General features: G+C 46.8%; 1 protein-coding gene across 3 annotated transcripts in view; it reads right to left on the bottom strand.

The window, feature by feature from the left end:
* Positions 1 to 1,253: 1,253 nt before the first annotated feature.
* LOC121077425 (sodium/hydrogen exchanger 2-like) overlaps positions 1,254 to 12,809 on the bottom strand; it is a 29,152-nt gene continuing 17,596 nt past the window's right edge. For 2 of the 3 annotated variants that reach the window (XM_040572669.1, XM_040572671.1), the window contains 6 exons: positions 11,401 to 11,471; positions 10,203 to 10,367; positions 9,718 to 9,832; positions 8,656 to 8,790; positions 4,877 to 4,943; positions 1,254 to 2,883 (listed from right to left, as the gene is read on the bottom strand). In XM_040572669.1, coding sequence (XP_040428603.1) covers positions 2,747 to 2,883; positions 4,877 to 4,943; positions 8,656 to 8,790; positions 9,718 to 9,832; positions 10,203 to 10,367; positions 11,401 to 11,471 — 690 coding nt within the window. In that variant the 3' untranslated portion in view covers positions 1,254 to 2,746. Of the gene's footprint in view, positions 2,884 to 4,876; positions 4,944 to 8,655; positions 8,791 to 9,413; positions 9,530 to 9,717; positions 9,833 to 10,202; positions 10,368 to 11,400; positions 11,472 to 12,809 lie in introns of those variants that run through there. The other variant, XR_005824029.1, reaches the window with a different exon arrangement.

Below are 12,809 nucleotides of genomic sequence, written 5' to 3'. Positions count from 1 at the left end.
TCCCAGCACCACAAAGCAGGGTTGAAAGGGATTAAAGGGCTGGGATCTGAGCAGGATCAGGCCAGTGCACATGCGAAGGCATGTGGCAGAGCTGGAGCCAGGAGCATGGCAGGAGCAGGCCCTGAATTCTGCTCTGCCCCCAGCCACAGAGCTCAGGAACTGGAAAGGTTTTAGGGCCGGGGGGCATCTGGCCAGGGTGCTGTGAGGATGGTTGGTCCTCAGCCCCCCCTCCACGGGTGCAGTGTGCTTCAGCTGCTCGGGGAATGCTCGGCCAATACGCCAGCAGAAACAGGCATCTTTGGTTCATCTGAGTGAGACAAGATATTCACATCTTTGGGGGAAACAAAGTGGTGAAAACAAAATGTTGTTGTGTTGGGTTTTTTTTTTTGGTTTGTTTGTTTTTCTCCACATCAGAGAATTTCAGTGCTGCAAAGACCCCGTTTTCTGGAAGAGTCCTACTTTTTCCAACCTTTTCTGTTGCCTACTACAGTGTTACAAAGAAATCCACACCTGCCAAAGCAGCTGCCATTGGATAAGAGCCTTGGAAACCCATAACAGTGTTGCAGTGAACTCATTTTATATGATGGGAAGCTCAAATGAAAAGAGATAAAAAGTACCCAATGCCTGGAAGTACGACGGATGCTGTACAAGGCAAAGATGGTGAAGACATTTGTCCAGGCATTTTGAAGGAAAGACAGACAGTTTATAAGCCAATAAAAATAAAAATAAAAATTGGACAAGAGATTCACAAAGTTTCTAACCTTGATTAAAAAACTTGATTAAAAACTCTTTGGCTTGACACTTGGCTTCTTTTAATTTTTGCTCTATAGCTACAGGTGAAAAAGGACCTACCTTAGTAACTCTTTCTATAACTATTTACTGTGCAGAATTAAGCAGAAATTTCATAGACAGTGGGTAAGTGAGGGACATTCATGACAGCCAAGGACCTTCAAGTTCAGTATTTTGTTTCTCTCCCTTGCATGCAATTTCTTACACCAATAACCACATCATTTTTTCCTTACAGTTGCTGGTGGTCCTGTGATCACTTAACACAGGTGGCATGGGGCAGGGCTGAGCAGTTCGCTGTTCAGAGGGGGCCTGCCAGGCTTGCTGCATCGCCGTCCCTTGCACCAACGACAGACGGAGCATCTGCCTCGGAGACCCCGCCGGTGGCACCAGCTACTGCTGACACTAGGGTGTTGGATGCAAAGAGGTAACGACTCTGAGATGATCTCGTAACACAAGGTATTTAATTGAGATAGAAATGCAGTACATGTTGTATTTGCGGCATACTGAAGGGTGGACAGTTTTCTAACTAAAGAGTAGACAAACGCATGACTCCTATGCAAATATGGATTGAACTAAAAACCAAACCAAAACTACAGTTGAAGTTGTCAATGGAATTATACTAAAATCAGTAAATATGCACACATACGCACTTGCATGCACAAAATAATGTAAGGCTAAAAGGTCTGATTTTCACAGTGTTGGGGCAGCGAGGAGTGGCCTTCACGTAAAACTGAAGTGTATCGGCTTATGCCAGGACATTGTAAAGGAGCTTCTTCAAATGATAACTGAGACCCTCACGTCTTTGTAAAGCAAACACATACAATTTTGTGTCTTTAATTTAAAATGAAAGCTACAGCGTACTGGGCAGAGATCTCCTAATGGAGTATTTCTGCACACAGGAGATCGGCTCCCAAAGTCCAAGAATATCATGGAGGAAAGTACACGAATTCCTATAACTTCTTTTATTTTTAATTCAGAAAGAGTCTCTTTGGCCACTTGTTCCAATTAGACGCTCTTGAATTCTTCAATGCAGAGGAAGGGGAAGAGAAAGAAAAATGCCAGCGCTTGCAGTACTGGAACTGAGCCCTTGGGGTTCAGCTAAGGACAAGAATTCAGAGGCTTGAACACTTACCTGGAGTTTCAGACAAAATTACCCAGACATGGAGCGTCTCATCTTCAGGTGCTGTCCTTGCAGTTCACCTCTTGCAAAAGGGACTGCGCCTTTCCTGACAGCAGAGGGGCTGGGGGCCCCCTGTCTATTTAATAGTTAGGAGACTGCCTCAAACCTCCTCCAACGCTGCAGTCTCAGTAGTGGCAGCAGAAATCCTGACACAGGATCAGACACACTGCCTGATTCGACAACATGATTTGACCCTGGAATTCAGGGTTAATGTTCATATTCAGGACCCACCAGTTCCTTAGAAGCAGGAGAGGTCTTCTGCTCTTTCTGCTGTCTTTCCTGGTAGTATGCTCCATTGCCTAATAAAACTCTCCTTGAAATTATAAAGTTTCTCCTAACATATAATCTAAATGCTCCCTGCTGTTTATTCTATCCCTGCTGACTAATGAGAAGACCCGATATCTCATCTTATTAAAAGATCTTTTCTTGGACTTGCAGACAGTTTCGGCAATTTTCCCAGACTGAGCAAACTAATTTTTCTTAGCTCCCCTCATAGGCATTACCTTGCGTTGCTGCTGCCTGTCTGTGCATCTTTTCCCTTTTTCTTGGTTCCCTTTAAAAGTACAGTGCTGTGCAATGAGAGCACATTTTGATGTAGATCACTCAGGTTTTTTTGCCCAGTCCATGCTGTCCTTTTCAATATGCATCTTATTTACATTACCATCATGTTGCTGGCCTCCATTACAGAAAGAAAAAAAAAAAAAAAAGGCGGATTGTATTGTAGACATCCACAAAACAGCCTTCCACGCTGGGAAGCCAGCAGCACCACTTGTGCTTTTACATAGCCAAAGTTAGCTCTTTCTCCGCTTCTTCCTTCTCGCCCCAGGCGGTGCCACCAGGCTGCGGCGGTGGGATGACACACACGGACTGCGATCGGTTCTGCTTCACGGCCTGAACCTTTTCTGCATTCCCAACTGCGAGAAGAGAAAAACACAGGCTGGTATGAGAGATGTTCTCCTTTGTGGGTCAGCAGTAATGAAGCAATAGCAAGAGCTATCGAGATGACCACTGGCTCATTGGGGATGAGCTATTCCACTGCAAAGATCACTTTTCAATTTTAAAACAGAAGACAAAGATCAGTGCCTGGATGGAGGGAAAAAAAAAAAAAAAAAGGCGATTTCAGCCCCACTTTGTACTTTGAAGTATGTAACTTGTCTGGTTCAATATAACCATCCTTTTGTCAGTGCCCACCAGCCACTTTGCAGAACAACAAGTCACGTCAGTGACTACCTTAAAGCAGCTTCTCAGAAAGCAGCGGCACCACCCAGGTGTCCTGGCGGAGCACCTGCAACTCCAGGAGGCCACAGGAGAGACTGCCTGGGTGCACGCAGTCACGACAGAGGGGCTGCAGCCCCTTCACCCCATGCCCACGTATGTCGGGGCCGCTGTGCTCACATTTTCCCTGCAGCACAGCCTTGACAAGAAGGAATGTAAAAAGAAAAAAGAAAAAAAAACACCCAGAAATGCTGCTTTCTGTCACTTTGCTCTGGCTACAGTCATGTTCTTCTTCAGGAACAACGCAGTTTAAACATTTATAATAAACTGTGGATTAAAATAGCTATATCCACAGCAGACGTCCAAGCTACGAACACACGAACACCACAGAATCCCTTTTACCTGCTCTTGTAAGATGCCTTTCTACAGATAAAGTGCCAGCTATTCTACAGCTCTCTTCTTAGTAAGTTTTTAGTTAATTTTTAAAAGAAAACTGCAAAGGAAGAAAATATCAGATTTGGAAGGACACAAAAAGAATGAAAGGAAACAACAATACTTTCTCACTTAAATATTTTTCCAGAATACACATAATAAAGAAATACTCTGGATGCTAATGCTAGATCCAGGCCCTTAATCCAACTCAGCCTGTATTTGGAAGCAATATTACTTGCAGGATCAACATTGAACCTTTTCAATCATCACTTTTACAGATGCAATTGTGCTAAAAGGCATTTGCCAAGTACTGTAAAAACTCAGTGCTCGGTTTCCTACGTGCTGCATCTCCAGTATGGCTGGAGACCGAACAACTCTTTGTGGTTCCGAGCTAAAACGAAACCATCCTCTGCATTTTGAAAGATGCATTTTACAATTTTGACCAGCTAAACTTTGCGTGATGCTTCATTGGTATTAAACAATTTTTTTAAGTGTGAAAACTAAGCTTCCAATCGTCTAAAAACTGAGCTTGTGCTTATGAAAACACCTGAGGTTTTAAGCCACGGTAACAGATATTCTAAACAAACAGTGCTGGTAATGGTGCACTTCAATAATAGCCAAAAACCAACCAAACAAAAAAAAATCTTAATTTTTGGAAGGCATTTCTGCACGAACTTCATGTTTCGGAATATCGTTCATTTTTATAAGGTTTTAGTTTATGAGTTAGCTTCACCACAGGTAGAACGATCTGCAATTACTGTCAAACATCTCAGTGTTTGGTAGGATACACAGAATGTGTACAGTGAACAGTGTGAACAGTGTCAAATGCATTCCTCGCTGGACATGGGAAACAACACATCTCCGTGCATATTCACGCAGCCCCTTGCAGCACACAAGTAGCAAGGAGGCCAAACATCTGGACAGGGATTCACATCTCACTGCTATCGTCGCCAGCATCGCTGCCAGGAGCCTCTTTGCTGCCAGCAGCGCATCCCAGTACGCGATGCATCTCCTCTGCTCCACACGCCAGCAGTGGGGCAAGATGGGCTGCCCCCAGCAAGTATCTGCTCCTCTCCTGGGCTGGACAGCACGCCACGTGCCCGCCTGGAGGGCTGGGTGTTGTGCCTGGGCTGCCTTGCAAATCCCAGCCACGCAAGCAATGTGGCACCGACCTCCCGTGCATCCTCCCCGCCACCTGCTCGAATGCCCCCCCCATGGTGGGGAAGGGGACTCGGTGCCCTCCGGGCCCCCCCAGCTTACCGGTGAGGGAGCGGCACAGCCTGGGCTGCACGTCAGGGCTGCCCTGCGCCGGGGAGGAGTCCTCCTTCTGTGATTAAGGAAGAAAAGTACTTTAATGCATTTATGAAGATTGCTAGCAAGTCTGTTAATGACACTCATGCTTCATAAACAAGCCATTTACAATCCCCAAGGACTCCGTTTCCATTTGTTTTCATTTTGCCAAGAAAAACAAAAAGAACTATTTCTAAAAATAGACCGAATGCATGGCAGGCATCGCTGAGGGGAAATATTTACAGACGCCGATGTGGTTCAGGTTGGTGGGAGAGGCCTGAGCTCTCTGGGAGCATGATGCAGTGGCTGCCATCAGAAAAAAGCCGAGCTGGGGCGAGGGGGCTGCAGGCAAGGACAGGGAATTGGAGCCCGTGGCCAGGGCAGGGACAGTTCCCACCCTGGCTGCAGAGCCAGGAGGCAGGTAGCGAGCTTGCCGATCCACACCCTTCAGAAAAAAATCAGGTAGCACGATGCTGCCCAAATTCAGCCCTCCTCTAAACTGGGAGTAAGTCTCTTACGCAGCTGTGATTTGGCACCCAGGTCCAGAAACCCAGACTGCCAAATAACTCTGGACACCTCCCAACCTGATTTTCTGTTTTGTTTCCTTTCGCTTTCTTCCCTCCCTTAACGAGGGACCCGATGCCCTCCATCCATTGTGTGCAGTTTTATTGACCATTTTAATAACAATGCCTCCCAGGCTCCGCAGCAGCAGCCCGGCTCCCTGGAAAGCCATTCCCAGGGGCATTTAATGCTTCTCAGAGCATGCTCCATGAAAGGGCTCCGACATAATTACCAAAGGCAGTATGTCATTTACGCACACGGCTTACGGGCAGCTCCAAATAAGCTCTTTCTGGGGGAGTGCACTTGCGTTTTGGCAGAAGAAAAGAGAGCGAAGTTGCCTGGCTACAGGTGCAAGGATTTTCTGGGTCCTCCATGGTAAATAAAAGCTATCCTGGGTCTCAGAAACCACAGTGCCAGGGTACTTTGTGTTGGATCCTTGCCTAACACAAGGCAAGCCCAAAATACACACAGCGTTTAGAGCCAACATGATGCACAGCTACAGGAAGCAGTAGCCTTCAGGAGGAATTTTGTCCTTAGGCGGAGGAAGGCGAACTTTCTGCTGGAAATAGATAGTCTTGGAGTTAATCCTCTGGGCTGCGATTCAGATCTGAAGTCACCTCTTAGCCTTGCCAAGATTTTTGTGCCTGGTGTAAACCATCTGATCTGCGCCCGTGGCTCAGGAGAGATAGGGGCTGTGTGTCTCTGCCTTCTTTTCCCTGCCTTACCTATTATTCCCTCAGCAAACCCTCCTGGGCAGGGATTCCTAACACAGCCCGGGGCCACCCCGCATGGCTGTGGAACCACAACGTAGATGCCTACAGCACAGCAGCCACCCAGGCTACAGACAGAGGGGATTCGTGCTGGCTGCAGCCAGCACTGATGCTGGTGAGCCCTCCGAAACCGGGCACGAGGCAGGATGGATGTCTCCTCTCCTCTGGCTCCTCCACGGTCTGGCAGAGCCACAGGCCTACGGAAGGATTCACTTCCATACACACCTTTTTGTGATGACTGATACAGGAGGAAGACAAACCAGGATCTAATAAACTATGAGATTAATCTAATTGAGCTACAACAGCTTCATAATTTAATAGCAAAAGACCAATCAACTCCACTAAAAGAGGAAAAGCCCTACATGCTGACAGCCACCGAGCAGGAAAAGCAGTGTTTCCATTGAGCCAAAGGCATTTTTTAATTATTCACTCTGCTCATGACATGTAACTGACTGAACGCATCGCAAAAGCTTTTTATTTCGTGTGTGCTGGAAAGGAAAGACGGCTCACACGTTTCACCAGCACTGGAGGCTTCCAGTGGCCCTTTGCTTGAAGTTTGGTTCCTGATTTGCAGGTCGGTTTGCAAACACAGTTGTAATGCTCCCATCTTGTGGTCAAATGCAGAACAGGAAAATGTGTGGTGTGAGGGTGGGTATTTTTTCTTGCTGACTCAAAGCCTGTAAGGCCAAATCCTTCCCTCTGGGATTACAAAAGATGGAGCGTGAGACAATTAGAGCCTCTCAAACACTAAGCACCTAGACTTTGCACTCACAGCTATTTTAAACAGGGAAGTGCCACTTGCTCATCAGCTTGGCATGAAACGCTAAATCTGAGTGGCTTAATTTTTTTCCAATATAAAATGTAAGGTACTTAGCTGCTTTTAATGGGCTAAAATCTACTTGTTATCATAGTGTTCTCTCCTCCTGCTGGCGAAATCCAGTGTGGCAATCTCTTCTGCAGTGGGAAGCAGTGGCATTCACACACCTCTACACTTTGTGCTGATATTCTGAGGCTCAGAATATTTTCCCTTAACTTTGGGGGACGGTCTTACTTCTATCCACTTGCAAATTGCCACGGGGAGCAGCCAGGGGAAGGCCAGCGCTAAGCATCCAGAGAAACAGGACAAAGTTTTCCCAGAGGTGCTGGATGTCCCACCAAATGCACTGCGTTACTGCTGGGAGCAGCAGGCGGCAGGAGTGCAGGAGCACAAGGGTTAACAATCAAATGTCCTTAAAAAATGAAACGTGCTCAAAATCAGCACGAGTTTGATGCTGTTCTTTTGAAGTTTAATTATACCAAATGTTCTACAGGAACATGCCATGTTCTTCCCTATCTATTTTGAATTGTAAGTACCAATCAGCATGTAAATGATCAAATTAAATCTTTTAAGTTGTTTGCAAGAGCCGGAACACCTTTCTGTGAATGAAGGGCTGAGAAGCAGCAGCATTTGGTGCAGTACAGCAGCTCTCGGTGGGCTCCTCAGTGACTGGCATTTGAACAAAGAAATCAGAATGGAATAAAGCCTGCGGCAGCCCCGAGTTCCTGTGCTGTCGTGGAAAACTACTATCTAAATAAAGAAAGATAAAGCATCTCTTTTTAAAAGGTCATTCTGCTCTCCTTAGTGATGGAGTCCCAGAGAAGTCAGTGAAATTTAGGGATGGCTCAGCAGCTACTGCTGCTGATCTGGGGGGCTGGGGGCAAGTTACAGGGGGCTTAGGTGTGCTTCCTACAGAGTAAGAGTTGCAGAGGGATGGAGTGACCCAAAACGACTGAGCACGCTCCTCATGTGCCATTCCTGGACCACTTTGTCTTTCCACAGGGAAATCCTTGCCCAGTTTTTTTCGCCGATTTCCAGAGAAACCAGCAGAGAAACCATGGGCAGCCCTCACCACTCACAGACATTGCATTTACCTCGTTTCTCCTCGCATTCAGAACATGAACTGACAGGGAGCTGTGCCAGTGAATTTGGACTGCAAATGGTTCTCCCAGGAATCCGGCATGCCACACTTCCTTCTATTTTACTTTCTTCAAATCTGCCGAGAACCACAGCTGCTTTTAAAAACAAAAACTTCACCTCCAAAATAAATAAAAAAGCTCACAATAATGCTTCTGTCCTTTCAAAAGAGTTGTGGGAGGAATAAAATCACCAAAGAGTTTAAAATGTTTGCAGAACATCTGGACCTCTGACAATGGGTGCTCCGAACTGGAATTGGGTATGTTCTTTTTTCCCTACTCACAGGAATGCAATTTAGGATTGAGATAAACTTTTTGGTATTTTTTAAAGACAGGATTTTTCCTTGAAAGGAAATACTTCCAGCAAGAAAGAGTGCTCTTCCTAGCGTTTGTGATACCTGCTATCACTGGGGAGAACAGCCCGTGCATTACCCCATGGCCACGGGTGTCCCTGCTCTCTCTTACCTCCCTCCTGGAGCTGGCCCCATCGCTTCCAGCTGCGTCTGCCCGCAGGCTCCTGCGCTGCAGGATCAGGATCTCCTTGGCCTGCTCCGTGGGCTCCGTCTCTCCAGGCAGCCTGTGCCTGCTGTACGCCGGGCCCTGCATCGCACCAGAGACCGCCCGTGAGCACGGGATGCCTCGAAGCAGCACCCAGTGGTATGGCCAGAGGCTGGCTGTGCGAGGGGACACCCTGCCACCCTGCCCCAAAGCCCAAGGGATCGCTGAACGACAAGACCGAGATGCCTTTTTGTTAGTCCTTGTGAACACCAGCCTAGAGCAACAGCTCTGGTCAAGGCGACTTCAGCCGGAGCTGCCTCAGTGCCTCTGCCCATGCTTCACATCAGCCCCACCTTCATATATAAATCATGCAATAGCATCAACGGGAACAAGAAATCCTGCTCCAACAGCCACAAGCCTACTACAGTGTGTAAAGTCTCCCATTAGCATCAGAGGGAGATGGGATAATTCTGTTGCTGTGAGGGGTTAGCTGGATTTGGGTAGGAATAAGTGCAAACAGCGGGTGGGTCTTCATCTTTCATAGAATCATAGAATCATCAAGGTTGGAAAGACCTTTAAGATCATCTATTTCAACTTACCACCAATATTGCCCACTAAACCATGTCCCTAAGTACCACATCTACCCTTTCCTTAAACACCCCTCCTCCGGGGGACTCCCGGCCTGTAGGGAGCCAGGAGCTGTTGAAGCAGCTGGATCTGCTAACCTGCTGCCTGAAGATCCCTGTGCTCCTCCTTTCGTGCTTCTGGTGCTGGGCACTGATGCCTAAAATACTTCATGAAATTATAGGCTGACTGGGTGAACCTTTCAAGAGCTGTCATGCTGCAAACAGAAATGTGCCACTGACTTGGAAACTGGATCTGGCTTCATACAGCCAACTATTCTCTGCTCACAAAGACACATCATTAGTAATTATGTAAATATTCATAACATCTGCTCAGGCTGTTAGGATAACTGAGATAACTTTTGTTATTGGACATCTAAAATACAGACGGAAGGAAGAGTTATACCGTTCTCCTTATTCGGTACAGGTTCCTTGCCAATATCTCCTGTATATTTTCCAGGACATCTGGATTCAGGGTATCCTCCAACTTTTTGTCTGTCATGACAGTCCTGTCGCTGTTGCTGCAAAGAAACCCAGAGCACCTTATTTCAGAAGATGCACAGCGGTGCAGCCCCAAAGCCCAGCGCTCACAGCAGCTCTGTCGGAGCCTGCCACCAGCGGCGCAGGCAGACACGGGCCCATTGCACTCATCAAGGCCAGGACATTGCTCATCCTCTGGACCATTTGGAATATCGACCCCTCCCGAGAAAAAAAAAAATAATAATAAGATTTCTTCTTTGGAGAAACCTCGATAATTCTCAGTCATGATTCTTTCCCTGAGAGCCAGCATATGGCAGGAGGAGGATAAATCCTGCCTGCTGGCTTTCCCAAGCAGGGGCACGGCCTTACTATAAACTTTGTGACTCGTGCAGCTGGCCAGGGAGCACTTACAGCAAGGACGGGTGAGACGGTGCGTGACCGAGCTGCCCGGCTTCTGCCAGCTCGATGGCATGCTTCCGCTCCAGCTTTTCGTAGAGAAGCACGATACTTGATTTTGGCTGGTCATATTCTCGAAGCAGGATCTTCTGCAGGTATTTGCTGTTGAGATACTCTAACCTGTTTGAGGACAGTGCAAGACATTCTTAGCCTCGTCCCCCCTGCTCCCCAGAACTGCTATGCATTTGAGCATGCCAGCATGCTCATAGCCCCTGATTGCCCCATATTCTATTTCATTACCTGCTTTCCAGAAACCAATGGCCCAAGAGGCCAGGCCCTATTTATTTCTGTACATGAGCTAAGATATTAAAACATCTTCAAATACAGGAAGAACTCCCCAAAGTGCCAAATTTATTATGAAGGCTAGTAAGTGCTATAAGTACACACGGTAGCCCCAAGGGACAGAGCAGGACTTAGTGATTTAAACACTTCCAGATTCCCTCTTGAGCTGTTTCCTCTCACTTTCTGCTCAAATGCAGCATGAGGTTTGGAAAAGACCTAGCTGTTATCAAACATGGTCTGGCTGCTGTCAGCTGCACACAAACCTATGTGCAAGGAGCCAGTACGCTCAGCAGCAGCAGCGCTTCCCATACCCTCTAGTGGCACTTCCAAGAAAATACCTGTCAGCTGCCTTGATCTGAACCCGTATCATGAAGTTAGCTGCATCTGTGTCTGCACAGCCAAGGAACTAAAGCAGGTAGATTGTTATTAGCAGGTTTTAAGCTATTCATATTTTTAAAAATAATAACAATTTCTCCTATGTGGACAATCTACCAGAACTCAATGAAAACTGCTACAGAAAGCAGTAGAGATGGTCTGTAATTTGTCAGCCCACAACAAGCAGCTGCCCCTCCGAGTGCTGCAAGCTCCTACCCGTGCTGCTAAGTGTGCAGGCGCTGGGCAGACAGGAGTCTTTTCAGGGCAAAGAACAACATGTAACCTGCAAGCAAGGGGAGGGGCATTGCTCTGCTCAGCACTGGTGCCCTGACAGCCCGCTCTCACCTTGCTGCAGATGGAAAAGCTGCCCCCTTCCATCTGCATTGTGCCATGAGGATGAACGAGGCTCAGCTGCCCACAGCGCAAACTTACGGAATAGGAACCAGACTCATTTTTTTCTACACATGTACACAGTTGTATTTTGGCAAATCCTTACTTGTCTTTCCAGTAATACTGTCCCCAGTGTCCAGATATATCTTCTATGCCAGCCAGCAAATGATCCAGGAACTAAACAGAAGAGAGGATTTTGCTATACACTGGTTGCATGTATTGCATACGTGATGAACTCAGTCAGCAAACATCAAAAGCCAGCAGACAAAACGGGGGACGGTTTCAGCTAGGTACACAGCTCTGGTAAACAAGAAGAGGGGCTGTTGGCTCAATTCCCCATTCAGCCCTACACGTGTATCCCTTGGTTCTGGAGTACAATGAGTAATTTGGCTGCTTTCTTTCAGGCCTGTGCAAGCAAAGACTAACCGCTGAGGGACATGGATCTGTTCTTTATGATACGTGCAGGTTGGCTAATGGCTGGCATGTCCCGTCTATTGGGCCTTGATAAGCAGGAGATGTTCATGCCGCATGTTTTGAGGACAATTTGTCTCAGGAGAACAGTGTCTTCAGGATATCGATGTAGATAATGCACAAATGAATGCTCCGCTTGAATAACAAACACTGCCTTCTCCAAGCACTTCCCCCTAAATAAAATCATTGACCACATCGCGCCTTACACAAAAACATTTTTTTTTTAATTATATTAAAAACCCCAGGCAGGTTGATTTTTCACCTTGAAGTCAAATCTCCATAACTTCTCGAATTGTCCTCCCTCCTACTGGCATCTGTAAACTGGGAGAGTTTGCCACTACTCAACACCCCTTCACTTGGGTACCAAGGCTCCCAGAGCTTCCTTTGCCTCTAATTCTAAGAAATCAATTTTTTTGTGGGGTCAGAGGCAGAACAGTTCTCTTGTCTGCTGTGGCAGTGCGCTGCACAGGTTTACAGCCCTCGCTATCAGTGTCTGTATGGTCAGAGGAGTGATTGTCAAATCCCCCACCCACCAGGGCTCCTGCCAGCGCTGGATGGTACCTCCCGGGCAGGCTGGTGGGAAGGGGAGCCCTGAGTGTCTGGGCTGAGAAATTTGAGGACAAAAGCTGCTTCTGGCTCCCTGCATGCCCGCTTTCCAGCTATCGGCATTGTTACCTTGTCTACTTAGCTTAATTGGTACATAGCCATTTTCTGCTCACATTTCCCAATAAACGCATTTTCAGAGATGATTTACTATTCAGTCACTAACAAAAGAAGAAAGTATTCTCTGTTCATTATAGGAAAAGCCTCTTCAGCCTATTGAACTGTTCTGTTCACCTCAGACAAAGCCCTGTAATACAACCTAATTGTGATGATGCCAAACATTTTGTAAATGTCCTCAGACCTAATATCTTTACTTCTAGCTACCCAAAAAGGAAGACAAAAATATTCCTAAAGGAGACGTGCTTATGGAAGTGTGACTGGGCATAAACAACTGGATTCAGAAGCCCTCTGTAACTAGAAAGGCCAACGCTTGGGTGGCAA

This window comes from Cygnus olor, chromosome 13, assembly GCF_009769625.2.
Source record: "Cygnus olor isolate bCygOlo1 chromosome 13, bCygOlo1.pri.v2, whole genome shotgun sequence".
Classification (NCBI taxonomy): Eukaryota; Metazoa; Chordata; class Aves; order Anseriformes; family Anatidae; genus Cygnus; species Cygnus olor.
This window is presented reverse-complemented; position numbering and strand designations above follow the sequence as displayed.